The sequence below is a fragment of the Saccostrea echinata genome, unplaced genomic scaffold (genome assembly GCF_033153115.1).
Source record: "Saccostrea echinata isolate AGI-Se365-2 ecotype Australia unplaced genomic scaffold, CSIRO_AGI_Sech_v1 ptg000007l, whole genome shotgun sequence".
Lineage (NCBI taxonomy): Eukaryota > Metazoa > Mollusca > Bivalvia > Ostreida > Ostreidae > Saccostrea > Saccostrea echinata.
Window position 1 is genome coordinate 5807816 of NW_026889756.1, and position 14821 is coordinate 5822636.

General features: G+C 34.2%; 3 protein-coding genes across 3 annotated transcripts in view; 2 read left to right on the forward strand and 1 right to left on the reverse strand.

The window, feature by feature from the left end:
- LOC133180692 (uncharacterized) overlaps positions 1–14821 on the reverse strand; it is a 323243-nt gene that overhangs the window by 31252 nt on the left and 277170 nt on the right. The window lies entirely within an intron of this gene.
- On the forward strand, positions 2553–5248 carry LOC133180774 (uncharacterized). Its single transcript, XM_061315238.1, has 3 exons — positions 2553–3004; positions 4526–4731; positions 5006–5248. Exons 1-3 carry the CDS (start codon positions 2839–2841, stop codon positions 5174–5176), a joined length of 543 nt encoding a protein of 180 aa, XP_061171222.1. The 5' UTR covers positions 2553–2838; the 3' UTR covers positions 5177–5248.
- Positions 8510–14519, forward strand: LOC133180772 (uncharacterized). Its single transcript, XM_061315237.1, has 4 exons — positions 8510–9305; positions 10494–10633; positions 11279–11466; positions 12481–14519. Exons 1-4 carry the CDS (start codon positions 8523–8525, stop codon positions 13275–13277), a joined length of 1908 nt encoding a protein of 635 aa, XP_061171221.1. The 5' UTR covers positions 8510–8522; the 3' UTR covers positions 13278–14519.

A 14821-nucleotide genomic window follows, 5' to 3' on the forward strand; every position in this document is an offset into this window, starting at 1 on the left:
AAACTGCGCAAAATAGAAATTTGAAATTTTCAGGAATGATAGAATTGTGACCTTGACATGTGCACCTGACTTTTGAAATTTTAAGAAGATGTTTAAATTTTTTAAAAATTAAATTTATTTTTTTCAATTTTTTTTTAAAATCCAATTCTAAATTTTTTTTATATTGTCAAATAGATCTTGGCGAGAACTTTCCAAAAATGTATTTGTTTTGCATGTGAGTACATTAATAAACAATATATAAGCTCAGGTGTGTTAGGACACTTGAGTGCAAGTGTACTTTTAGAACTTTACTTTAAAAAATCATTACTTTTTTATTTCTTGACCGATTTTAAAACTGTTTACACCGTCAAATAGATCTTTACGAGACCTTTTCAACAGTATATTTGGGTTTATTGTAAGTGCACTAATAAAAAAAAAATATGAGCTCAGGTAAGTTAGCCTTTTGTTTTGACAGGACATGTCAAAATCATTGTCAAGGATACTGGCGTATGACCGTACTCTTTGATCTTTGGCAGATACCCTTTGATTTCTTTGAAAAAGCATTACTTTTTTATTTCTTGACCGATTATAGAAGTTTATACACCATCAAATGGATCTTTACGAGACCTTTCCAACAATATATTTCTTTTGTTTGTAAATGAACTAATAAAGAAAATATGAGCTCAGGTATGTTAGCTTTTTCTTGACAGGACATGTCAAACTCATTATCAAGGACACTTGTGGATGACCGTACTCTTTGATCTTTGGCGGATATCCTTGTATTTCTTTTTTAAAAAATCTTTACTCTTTTATTTCCGGACCGATTTTAAACTTTTTACACCATCTGATAGGTCTTCCTGTGACCTTTCTTACAGTATATTTGTTTTGATTTTAGGTGCAATTTTAAAGAAAATATGAGCTCAGGTGTGTTAGAGAATTTTGACGGCCCATGTATAAGTTATTGATTTTCTTCAGTGACGTTTAATACACAGTGACCTAGAAGAAAGCAAGGACATTCAATTAAGTCTGAAATAGTGATTTCATAATGTACCTGTGATTATGAAAATTTATGTATTCAATTTAAATCATTGAAAGTTTTGAATACTATAATTTCAAATTTTAAAACCTTTAAAATCGTAAGATTTTGATATATCCTCTAACGTTTAAAGCGGTAAGCTCCTACTTGATGAATTTTTATTACAGCATTTAAAACTTCAAAAATTTTCAAATTTGGAATAATTTAAAAGTCTTAAAATGTGAAATCAAGGGCATGTCAAGGGCATGTAAAATAATGAGAACATGAATGAGAGTGATTTGGAGTCTATTGGAGGTCACAAAGAGTGAAATTTAAACGATTTTTTGCTTCCAAAGATGGAGAACATCATACAATGAGATTGAAATCTCTCAAAGGTCAAATAGAGTGAAATTTAATCGATTTAAATTTTTCAAAAAAATTAAATTGAATCCAAATGTTAGAACAAGGACTGTCTCTGTATTTTGAAAGATGTAGAACAACAAACATTGTGTTTTGAATCTCTCAAAGGTCAAATGAAGTGAATTTTAAAAGATTTAAATTTTTCAAAAATTTTAAATTCAATCCAAACGTTAAAACAAGGACTATTTCTACATCTCGAAAGATGGAGAACATCATATAATGTGTTTTGAAATTTCTCAAAGGTCAAATAGAGTGAAATTTAAACGATTCAAATTTTTCCAAAAAATTAAATTGAATCCAAACGTTAAAACAAGGACTGTCTCTGTATTTTGAAAGATGGAGAACATCATACAATGTGGTTTGAAATCTCTAAAAGGTCAATTAAGGTAGAACCTATGTCGGAAAAGTCTTTGTCACAAGATTTTCAAACTTTTCAAAATGATATATTAGCTCTCGCTTATCAATCAGTTAAAAATATATGGTATGTTTCTTCGTTATTAAATGTAGTGCAGTCTGTGCAACTTGGAAGGATAACTTTACACAGCGACTACATATTTTCAGCCATTTTAAGGGGTACTGGTCATAAAGAGAATATAATAAATCGCTAAAATACTTCTTCAAACATCGTCGTTTATAGACTTTATTAACTGAACCATATTAAGCAATATTATTCAAGAATAAATTCTTTTTTATTCAATTGACATAAAAGATTAAGTCCACATTTCAACGAATATAGGCAAATAAGCTCAATATTTTTTAGTCAATTTACCACCTAAATTTGTAAGTATTTTTCAAAAGTTTTTGTCAGAATGTTTTCAATCTTTAATATGATGAAGAACATACCCAAATAATTACAAAAAGTGATTAAAATATACACCTTTCCCCGCAAACGAATGAGAACACTCTATTTAAGGTCTTCCGTTTCCAACGGAAGACCTTCTACTGATTCTGATGGTTAAGATTATTCTTATTATTCTTTTTTTTTTCCTAGACGCCAACTTTGAGACCTCATATCTTGCTCATTTCTCAACGGATTTTGCTCAAATTTGCAGGGTTTATAGACGTTACAAAACTCTATCAGAATGCTGTCAAACATTTCAAAAATTCACTTCCGCTTTTGGGTTATCTCCCTTTAAGGTGTTTCGCTTCTGACGAATTTGAATACACCGCGCAACTCGAACTGCCGGAAATTGGTCTGAATGTCGTTTTAATAAAGAATTCAGTATGACAGAAAAATAATAGTTTATTTTAAGTAATTATAATAATTATCCGTAGAAAGTACATAATATTGATTTTTGTGCCAGAAGAAAACATATAATAACTATTTTATATTTCGCGGAAAATTAAGACATGTGAGACGGATTACGATAATGTAAGTAAAAAGCAGACGTGAAGTAACGTTCGGCGCGTAAACTTTGGTTAAGATGGTGAAACCAAAGTACAGACGCCATGGGTTCGTTTCGAAAACGAAGAAGGAGAGATATGAAAAAGTATCTGCAGGGCAATTGACCCGATGGATTAGGGGAGCTATTCTTAGAGACCACAATTACTCCGCCAGTGCAACTCCTGTTAACATTGATCATGATCAAGGTTTGTATACATACGTGTATCATATCTAAAAAAAAAAACCAGTTTGCACATCTGCATCTATGTTAGATCTATCTTAGAAATATTAAAGGAAGGCACATGATGTCCATTACAGTGCGCCGTTCTAGTCCTTATAACATTTTAAGTCATAGGCCTATATGTTAATTTTTTTATAGTTTAACCTACATGTAATAAATATATATAAGATATATTTTTTTAATTTACTTTTGCTGTTCATTGCTGTGGTTCAAAGATTATAAAATGTTAAAGCTTGATGAAATAATATACTCATTTGATCCCTTCACATTGTGATGGAAAGTTACATTACAAAACAGTATGACACAAATTATGCAAAAATGTATGAAAGGTGAAATCTCACAATATTTATCACAATACTGAGATGCAGTTCCAGTGTATCATGATACATAGCAGATGATTAATGTTTTGTAGCTGAATATGGAATTTATTTCACTAGTGGGATAGGATTTTTTTTTATATTTTCACAAGTGTCTTTGAAAACACAAATGAAAATCTATTTTTTAAAAAAAAAATCCTGTCTCATGATTGAAATAAATTCCATATACAACTACAAAACATTGAATTTTCTGTTGTTACATTTTCTTTGATTTTCCCTTAACCTTTATTCATTAATTGTTTGTATTTTCGTAACACAGTGTGAATAGGCTGTGTCATCATGTATGTGTGGTTGAGATGTCATAGCAAATAAGAGATTGAAAACAAATAAAATGGATTTCAACAACATATTTGGAGAAACTTTGGAAATCTCTATCAGCAAAGGCGGATACAGGGCCAGCTCCCCCCCCCCCCCCCCCCCCCCCCCTTTTGAATTTTTTGTATGTAGAACTTTTATGTCCATTATCTTAAAATGAAGGAAAAAACATCTCTTATTTGTAAGAATTCATCAGCTTCCAGGCCCCCACCAGGGCTTTGCCCTAGACCCACTGGGGGTCAATGCAGTCCCCCAGACCCCCTGCCTTCTACTGCGCCCCGCTGTTATGCAATTCCTGGATCCGCCACTGATCAGGATGGTTTATTTATCTTATAACAGGTCCAGGACTAAAAATAATTACTTTTTTTTTCACTGGCCACTCAGGCTATCGCTTAAATTTTTACTGGTCAATTTTTTAACTCAGCAGTCTAGTACTTTCACTGTCACATTGGGCCAGTAAATTTTAAAAAGACTGGCCCAAAACCATAATAATAGAAATAAATTGTTTATATTGTGTTACTTCTTAGTAAAATGGAACAAAACAGCAGAACTTGGATGCACAACCCTGTCAAGTTAACTATCCCAACACCATGAATGCATGAATTTTGTTATGCATATATGCACATGCTAAATAGCATATACTTACCTCTTAAATGTCAAAAATATGCTGTATATCGGCACTATGAACTGTTGTAAGTGTATCAAAAGTAGTCAACTTGTCAGCATGTGTAGATAGTAAAGAACGTTATGTGTATCCTGGTGATAATTTTTATTTATTCATTCTTTATTAATAGAATTGCCAAATTTAAATATACTGGAAAGAGAGGAGGTGGTGGATGGGGGAGAAGTGACTACATCTGAGGATTGGAAGGAGGGAAGGAGAGTGGTAGAACTTGGAGTGTTAGCTGAGGGCTTGCGGGGATGTTGTAAATGTGGCTTACCATTGCAACTTTCACACACAATTTCTGTACTGACACATGGTTTAGCTTCTTTGTTAAAGGTATAAACTCATAAATTTATGTCCAGTTAGTTAGAAAACAACTTTGAAAGCTTGAAAGGTTTTTTTTCATGGATTTTTCTCAATGTAAAATAGGCATTATTCCATGTCCTTATTAAAAGTTTTGGAAGGTTTTACAATATTTTTTTTTATCATATTTGAAATAATGCATATTGAAATTCTTTTTTTCCCCAGCATTTGATATTCATTAACGGTGAATGAATTTATTACAGTGACCTGTAACTGGGGATTCATTGGTTTTACATTCACATTTCAGGTCTGTTGCAGCAATACAAAGTGTAATCATATTAACCATGTAAAAACGGGGAAAAAACATGGAAAAGTGTGGGATGTAAATACAAAACTATCAGCAGGTGAGAAGTTTCACTTACACATCCCCTACATCAGATACACATATATTAATTTTTGTCAGGTCACAAGAGCCTAATTAAATTTTAGCTCATTTTTGTACGTATAGGTTTTTCCCCATTGTTCAAAGATTTCATAAGTGCCACTTGTTTTGCATGAACTTGAAAGAATTTATATATATATATATATATAATGTTTAGTTCAGAATAAAAACTTGTTGAGAAGCCATTTTTAACTTATTGAAGCCAGAGGCTCATTTGAGCTTTCTGATCTAAGTTTTTCTATTTATCTGTCTGTCTGTTAACTTTACAAAATTATACCCCTGCTCCAAAGGAGAGGGGGGTAAACTGTTTTACCCTTGTGTTTTTAGCACACTCTTTGTTATCCCCTCGCGCAGCTAGTTGCGGAGAGGATATAGCATCGCTACTGTGCATATATGTGTGTGTTTGTGTGTGTGTTAGTGTGTCCGTTACAGCTTGTTGGCAAGATTTAAGGAGAACCTTTGTACTATCAAATCTCAGCTTCCACATACTTATGTGGGATTGTGAAAGGACAAATCCTATTCATTTTCAAGTTAATCAGTGAAATATTTCTTTAAATATTGCGTACCTTCAAGCCCTGAAATTTTATGTACGACTTGACAATACTCACTTCCTGTTAATCAAACTGGTAAATTCGGATCGCTTCGATAGACTCGCTTCAGTAAGTTCTACTATGTATTTGCATATTTATATTGTCATATTATTGTGCGTATCTTGAGACAATCTGTCTGAATTAAAAGTGTCATCTCTGACACTGAGTAATTGAAATAATTTGATGAACGTTGCAGTTTCATTATTAAATTTCCACATGTGTCTGTTTACAATATAGAATTTATCCTTATTTCTTCTGAAAGCTATAAAGACATTTCGCAAGTTTCATTGACCTCTCAACACTGACATATTGTTATTTTTCATTACGAAAAAATATTGCTTCCACAGGTATTCTCAGATTTTATGCATATTGCATAGGTAAATTACTGAAACTTAGAGCATACGTGATATGTTTCTGCTAGGAATAAGGGAAACTGCCCAATTACGTATGCATGTTATGCCCCCACCTCTCCCCACCAATATGATATGCACTTTTAATTTTTGTTAAAAATGGATCCCCCATCCCCCCCCCCCCCAATATAATATCAACTTTGACTTTTGTTAAAAAATTAATTAGTGTTGCAATACATTTTATGTACTTTACCTTATTGTAAACTTTATATAGTAATAGTGGGTGCCCTTGATAACTAGGTGATTGTATCTTTCTTAACGTCCCTCTTGAGAATTATTCTCTCGTATGGAGACATTACCATTACTGGTGAAGTTCCTCTGTGAGGTGATGCTCCGCTTAGCGGTGCTCTTGTTTTCGCATGCCATATGGTAAGATTCATTTTTATACGAATCAGATGTCTACTTCCTGTTTATCCATGCGTCTGTCCATACCAAATTTCTGTCGCAACTGAACTTGTGTATATACAGTAAAACTCAGTTATAGCAAAGTCCAAGGGACCTGTGAAATTACTTCGCTATATCCGTAATTCGTTATATATGTATTACGAATTTGTTAAAGTATATATATTGAATTTGCAATTCATTATAAAAATTCATTATAAAAGATATAATTTTTATTATTTTTAATCTCTATGGGACACAAAATCAGTTTGCTATATCTGTAAATTCGTTATAAATTCGTTATATCAGAGTTTGTTATAGCTGTAATATTTTCTTAGGATTTGTTAGGAATTTTGCTGGGGATTCCAAAAAACTTCACTATATCCGTAAATTCTCTATATCTGTGTTTCTACATGAGAACATATATTTACATCAGAGCAGGGGTATTACTAGTGAGCATTGGCTCACAGACTTCTTGTTTAGATTTGTTCTCTGAACCACTGGACTTAACAGATTTTACATAATGCAATAGTACATGGAAAAAATCTTTAAAAATTAAAAATCATCTTCTCTGTAGAAGAGCAAAGCCATATAACCGTATTAATCATATTGATATTGAATCATCCCAATGTTATGTAGATCAATTTAAGTTTGGTAGCCATTACCCCTTGGGGTTTGAGTACAGTATGGATCTTTTTTTTTTATTTCCTGGGAATACAGAGAAAAATGAGACTCGGGTGAGTGTTGTGGTTCAAGAGCCTCTTGTTTTAATTAGATTGATATTTTTTTTTTCATTTTTGAATTTGTATTTACAGCAATGGTACATGTTGGCATTGGTGTAACTCAAGTTAACAGTCTCCTTTCTGAGCTGAATATACCACCTGTTAGTCATGCCATGCTAGACAATAGACAGAAAGAGATCGGCAGAGCTGTCCAAGATATTGCTGCAGAGTCTATGTCTAATGCTTTGCAGAAGGAACTGGGAATGATGAATGAGTGTGTATACAATATAAATTCAGTTTAAAATCTCACTTTTTATTGTGATCAAAGGGTGTCCAGCAACCATGTGTAGTGGTCATCTGTTAACTTCTCACATTTTCGACTTCTCCACACAAACCAATTTCGACCGTACTTGCCACAAAGCATCTTTGGGTAAAGGGATTCAAGTTTGTGCAAATGAAAGGTCAGGATTCAAGTTTGTTCAAATGAAGAGTCATGTTTTCTTTAAAAGGGAGATAATTAATAATTAGAGAAAATTTAATGTTATGTTTTAAAAGTCTTCTTTAAGAACCACTTGGCCAGGAAAGAGGAAATTTATGTGAAAGCTAGCTTCATTACTTAGTGTAAAAATCATGACCCCCCAGGACTAGGGTTTTTACAAAAGGTGATCAAATTTTATTCAAGAATATATAGGAAAAATGGTTTTTTTTTTAAATTAGGTTGAGACTACAATAGCGGATTAGAGTTTAATAAAGGAGTACATAAGATAGAGTTGCAAGATCACACTAAATCCTATAAATTACTAACACATATCTAAGATGTGAAGAGTAGATTTTTAAAAAAAAATTAGAAAGAAAGAAACATTTTATGAAAAAGATACATGTATCCCAAAGTTCAACTGTACATTGAAATTTTAAAATATTCTTCCAAAGAACAGCCATTAGTAGTCATGTATAGATACAAGCATGCTCAGGTAAAGCATATTCAATTTTGTTTGAACTATGGCCCCAAGGGGGTAAGATGGAGCCACAAAAAGGGATATAATTTTTACATGGGAATTTATAGGAAAAAACTCATTAAGGAAGAGCCTTAATGAGTCAAATCAATATGCAAGCACTCTCATTAGCAATATTAGGTGAATTTTATTCAGAGGAATAAAGAAAGGAAAAACGTTTGTATAGATTATCTTCTAAAGTGTGATAACCCATTGGCATTGTTTTGAAATTGGGTGTTAAATTTTTCTTTTACTTCAAAATATGTACTTTTTTAGGTCATTGTTCCATGGTTGGCCCTCTCTCTGGCAAAGTATTGTCATATTCTGTGAGGTCAAAGAATTGCAGAGTATGCAGTGTAGCTGAAACAACCAACAAGAATCCAGCAGCCCATGAGTGCTCAAAGAACTGGGAGGGAAGTTCAAAGGCCATGGAGGCAGATATGGTTATTGAGATGGTAGAAGATTTACAGAAAAGTAAAGGAATAACCATTGACGGAATCATAGGAGATGAGGATACCACCACAATAGCAAGATTAAAAACTAATGTCAATGCTAATATCAAGAAGTTGTCTGATAAAAATCATCTGAAGAAACTGTTTACAAACTCTTTGTTTACCTTGAAGAAAGAACATTCATCTCTAACTTTGTCTGTTATAAAGTATATTCAAAAGTGCTTCAGTTACTCCATAGCACAGGGAAAAGGAAATGCTCTTCAAATCCAAGAAGACCTCTCATCAATACCATACCACATCTTTGGAGATCACGAACACTGCTCCGCACGGTGGTGCAAGTTCATCGACAACCCTAACCTGCGCTACAAGTCTCTTCCACATGGAAAACCGCTCAAAGATAGGTTCCTTCAGGATGATCTCAAAGAAGTTTTCAGTTCATATGCAAGTCATTCTGATCGTCTTTCATGTTTAGGAAGCACGCAATCAAATGAGAGTTTTAACAGAATGGTGTCTGCAAAAGCCCCAAAGACCCATCATTACAGCTCCTCTTCAAGCCTCAGATATAGAGTTGCTGCGTGTGTAGCTCAGAAAAATGAAGGTCACAGATATCTTATAAAGGTATGTTAATTTTTAGCTCAAGTGAGCTTTTCTGATCACCCGTTGTCCGTCATCCGTCTCTCCGTCCATCTGTAAACTTTTCACGTTTTCAACTTCTTCTCAAGAACCACTGAGCCAATTTTAACCAAACTTGGTACAAAGCATCCTTGGGTGAAGAAGAGCTTAAATTGTTAAAATGAAGGGCCAGGTTCTCTTCAAAGGGGAGATAATCAAGAAAATACAAAAATTGGGTGGGGTCATTAAAAAATCTTCTTCTCAAGAACCACTGGGCCAGAAAAGCTGAAACTTATGTGGAAGCATCCTGGGGTAGTGTAAATTCTAAATTGTTCAAATCATGACCCCCAGGGTAGGGCAGGTCCACAATAGGGAATCCAAGTTTTACATTGAAATATATAGTAAAAATCTTTAAAAATCTTCTTCTCAAGAACCACTATGCCAGAAAGGCTGAAACTTATTTGGAAGCATTCTGGGGTAGTGTTGTTTCTAGATTGTTCAAATCATGACCCCCGGGGGTAGGGCTGGGCCACAATAGGGAATCCAAGTTTTACATTGAAATATATAGTAAAAATCTTTAAATATCTTCTTCTCAAGAACCACTGGGCCAGAAAGGCTGAAACTTATTTGGAAGCATTCTGGGGTAGTGTAGATTCTAAATTGTTGAAATCATGACACCTGGGGGGTAGGGCGGGGCCACAATAGGGAATCCAAGATTTACATTGAAATATGTAGTAAAAATCTTTAAAAATCTTCTCAAGAACCACTGGGCCAGAAAAGCTGAAACTTATGTGGAAGCATTCTGGGGTAGTGTAGATTCTAAATTGTTCAAATCATGACCCCTTGGGGTAGGGTGGGGCCACAATAAGTACTACAAAGGGGGGGGGGAATCAAGTGAAAAACAGCAAGGCCAATGGTAAAAAAAGGAGCGAGTTTAGTCCCAAGTTAGAGCTTGGGGCGGGGCCAAAGTAGCCGTAGTAAAGGTGACCATCAAGGCCCATGATCCATTTGTTTTATAATGTATGTTGTTTGCATTACATATATTCCTAACAATATTTCTACTGTGTGTACTTTTGTTATGTGAGAATATTAATCTCTTAGATTTTAAAATTCTGCAAATTTTAATCAAAAGCAGATTAATGAATGTATTGCATATTTAGTTGAACATAATGGATTCTTATATCCTTATTAAAGGTGAACAAGAAATTAGGCCTCTCTCCTGGCTACTATACTCGAAGACAGTGCATTCTGAGGGATCTCCAAAGAAAACGACAGAAGGCCATTTCAATGACACAGAAATTTAAAAGGAGAAGGAGAGAATTGAAAGCCAAGAGGTACTAGTATACTTTTATTGTCATTTGTCAGAGTGCAACAAAACTCTTGTCTAACTGAAAAGTGAAAACCAACCAAGGACAAGTGGATGTCCCTGCTGATAAGTATATATTTAAAGTGAGAATTGAAAAAAACTCTTGAATCTTACTAAGATCTATTGTTTTCTGAATCACCAAAGATTTATGCTTGTTATAAATAGTGAGTCTCTTCTGGTTGCAAATTGTCATAAAAAGTTTGATATAAGTATAAAATTAATGAAGAGGACATTTTCTGGAATGAATCAACCAGTGGTTTGATAAATATTTTTTTCCAATTCATTTGGAGGTATATTTTTCACTATATTGTTGAATATCTATTTTATATTGGAAAAGTGAGTCATATGGGACAAGCAAAATCTTCATTGAGATGAATGGTTATGCTTCATATTTATTTGCTTTGCCAAGTGGTCACTGAAATTTCTTTCACCCTGTAATGTACAAAATTGTGGTTTAGAATAGCTTGAAACGTTCTATCAGAACTGTGCAACCAGTCTTTACTAAGTAAATTTTTTTTATTGGCTGTACATCAGGTGAGTGTTTATTTTGCTAGGCCTCTTGTAAGACCTCAATTTGGAATTATTTGTTTTACAATATACAACTTCTTTACAGAATTCAAAGTCTTTCTACAAAAGAGACAAGGGAAGGTGTCAGTTATTTGACAGGATGTGATCTCCACCATGCCTCGGACATTGATGAAATTCCAGCTCCAAAAACAATTCCAAAGTATGATCATCTTCCTTCAAGTCAGTTGTTAAATGCTGAAGAGATCTATTTCGACTTGGAAACTACTGGACTCGGTAAGAACCTAAATGAGTTTTGAATGTCTAGTCAATGCTGATGGTTATGGCACTCTTCCAGTATTTCTTCTATATGCATGTCGAAGGAATAAACCCAGCATTTTGTAAACAGCAAGAAAATTTCTAATCTGTTTGTCACAAAAACCACCAAGTGTTTATCACAAGATATGGGAATCACGATCAAGTAAACAATTCTATAAAAGAAGGATCTATCATGTTTTGCGGTTGGAAATGATTGAATATGATATTCTATCTCCGAGCCTTAGCAGCAAAACTCCATGACAACACTTTCAGTCATAAACAATTGTGATATCACACCCATGTAATCTCAAAATTTATTTCCTGATTGATATCCACCAGATGTATGGGAAGCATATGCAAAAGGAATGTATGAAAACATGATTAATTTCGAAGATTTGAGACACTCATATGACCTTTTGTAATTGGTCCCTGTCCACTGTCTGCCATGTGTAAACTAATAAACATTTTTAACTTCCTGAAAACTATATGGCTCCCCCCCCCCCCCCCCCGATGTTTGGTATAAAGCATCTTCAGAGTAAAGAGGAATTTAAATGTTATGACTCTTGCACCTCAGAGGCCTGTGGGTGGGACAAAAACCAATGAAACTAAATGCACATAATTTATACAGAGGTAATATATGTTTTTCAAAAATTATATATTTTCTGTTGCTAATATTGAATAAAAGCAAATGCATATTTTGAAATGGCATAAAAGAAGTTTTTAAACCTCTATGATTCTGGTATTGGTAGTTGAGCATGTTTTATATCGTTCTTTCAAAACTTTACTTTTCCTAATCTGACAACACTGAATTAAAAGAAAATGCATACTCTGAAAGAGTTCAAGCATTTTCGACAGGAGTTAAGGCTTGGGGAAGAGGGGCACTAGTATTTCATTGTTTCAAAATTTTTGAAATAGTGCATATATCAATGGATTTGTTTGGATATTTTATGTTTTGAATTTCAAAAACTTGAATATACTTGTTTTTATTTTCAGCAAGGGATTCTCATATTGTGCAGTTATCTGCAGTTAGAAATGATGAGGTATTCAACAAGTACATCATTCCAAAAAAACCAATGACATCAAAAGCTACAGAAATAACTGGAATACAAGTAGTCAACAATAAAATGTACCACAATCATGAGGAAGTTGAGACAGTCAGCATTAAAGATGCTCTGATCCAGTTTATGGACTTCATGAAGATGTCGGGTCCAGATGTTGTTCTAGTTGGGCATAACTCTAAAGTGTTTGACCTTCCTGTGCTCTTCAACATTTTGAGTAAACTAAACATTTTGGAGACATTTTCATCTGCAGTCACTGGCTTCATTGATACAATTCCTCTTTTCAAAATGTCACATCCAAACCTTTCGTCATACTCGCAGTTACACCTCTTTGCAGAAATTCTACAAGACAAATACAGTGCGCATGACTCATTACAGGATGTCATAGCCTTGAAGAGATTGGTCGATCATACAGGACCCTCCCATGAAGTCAAAGTTGCTGCATCCTTCACCTTGAACTCTGCCGTTGCCGTGTTTCATCACAAGAACACAACAAAGCATCTAATGAGTACACTAAGGCCTTTATTGGACCAAAAGGTAATTTCGAATGGAATGGGAAATAAGATTGCCGGCAGTGGACTCTCCTTATCCCACTTACAACTTGCATATCAGAGAAATGGTAGGGAGGGAGTGCAGGATGTGCTGTCAGAGATAGCTGATAATAGTGTGCGTGTGACAAAATCTAAAAAAATCATTGATTCTGTTGCAGATTATTTCAGGTCTGAGCAGTAATGCAGTTATTTGTTTGTGAATGTATGATGTTCTTTGTTTGTTATTGTTTGTTTGTTTGTTTTACGTCCCTTTGAGAATTTTTCACTCAAATTGGAACCCCACGAGTTGTTGATGTCAGGATGCAAATATAGACCTGTACTCTGCTCTTGAGACTATTTGAACTAGTGAGGGTTTTTTTTACGTCCCTTTGAAAATTTTTCACTCATGTTTGGACCAACCAGTTGTCGACCGATGGCTGCAAATATAGACCTGTATTCTGCACTTGAGGCCATTGAGCAATGAGGGATCTTTCTGTGGCAGCACCTACTGCAACATTAAACCTTAGTTTATACTGTCTCATCCAAAGGACTGGTCCTCACTTCCAAAAAAGAATACAGTCATAATAAGTTATTAAGAATAGATAAAGTAAAGAAGTAGGTGAGCCAATGCTCACTAGTAATACCCCCGCTCTGAGCACTGATGTGAATATACCCTCTGATGTGAATATACACAAGTTCAGCTATGGACAGACACAGGAATAAACAGGAAGTTGACACTGGATTCGTACAAAAATGAATCCCACCAAATGGCATGCCTAAACAAAGAGTGTGCTAAGATTTCAAACATCTCCGATGAGTAGTTGCTGAGAAAACTGTGATGAAAATTTGTTATGCATGGTATTGACAGACGCACAGATAAACAGGAAGTTGAAATTGGATTCGTACAAAATAAATCTTACTATATGGCATGCCTAAACAAAGTGAGTGTTAAAACTTCAAGTATCTGCTATAAGTGGTTGCTGAGAAAACTGCGACAAAAATTTGTTATGGACAGACAGACACACAAGGATAAAACAGTATATACTCCCTCTCCTTCGGAGCGGGGGTATAATTATGCAATGTACTGTTGTATATGAAACATGTTTCAATGTCTAGTGTTATTGGTAGTTTGTAGTTGAACAAAACATTTTCTTTCCATTCAAAATAAATCCAATTTAGAAACTGAATTGACAATGATTTATTGACCATACATGGGAATTTAAATTCTGTTCATTGATATTTATTGAAGAAAGCTATGTGCATAAATTGAAATATGCACAAATGAATATGAAAGGACATACTGCAAATGTATATTGTGCATGCACTATACTTGGTGGTGATTAATTTTTCAACAAGTCAAGCTAGGTTTGATTTTGGCACATTTCTGATTGTGTACCAATAAATATACACGTCATAAAGTTTGTGATGTTCTTGATATAGCGGAAGCAGCTTTACCGGTAACAATTTGAAATACCGATAACTATCACAATGTCTGTAAACTTTTCACATTTTTGATTTCTTCTCAAGAACCACTGGACCAATTTCAACCAAACTTGCCACAAAGCATCCTTGGGGTAAGGGGATTTAAGTTTGTTCACAGGAGTGCCACGCCCTCTTTCAAGGGAAGATAATTAAGAATTTGGTAGCATCTTTAAAAAAATTTCTCAAGAACCACTGGGCAAGAGAAGATGAAACTTGTGTGAAAGCATCATTACATACTGTAGATTTAAGTTTTGTTAATCTGGG

Coding starts and splice junctions, on each gene's coding strand:
- LOC133180772 (XM_061315237.1), top strand. CDS start 8,523: ATGGTTGGCCCTCTCTCTGGCAAAGTATTGTCATATTCTGTGAGGTCA. Junction 10,634..11,278: donor AGAGAATTGAAAGCCAAGAG/GTACTAGTATAC, acceptor ACTTCTTTACAG/AATTCAAAGTCTTTCTACAA. Junction 11,467..12,480: donor CTTGGAAACTACTGGACTCG/GTAAGAACCTAA, acceptor TTTTATTTTCAG/CAAGGGATTCTCATATTGTG.
- LOC133180774 (XM_061315238.1), top strand. CDS start 2,839: ATGGTGAAACCAAAGTACAGACGCCATGGGTTCGTTTCGAAAACGAAG. Junction 3,005..4,525: donor TAACATTGATCATGATCAAG/GTTTGTATACAT, acceptor CTTTATTAATAG/AATTGCCAAATTTAAATATA. Junction 4,732..5,005: donor GTTTAGCTTCTTTGTTAAAG/GTATAAACTCAT, acceptor TTCACATTTCAG/GTCTGTTGCAGCAATACAAA.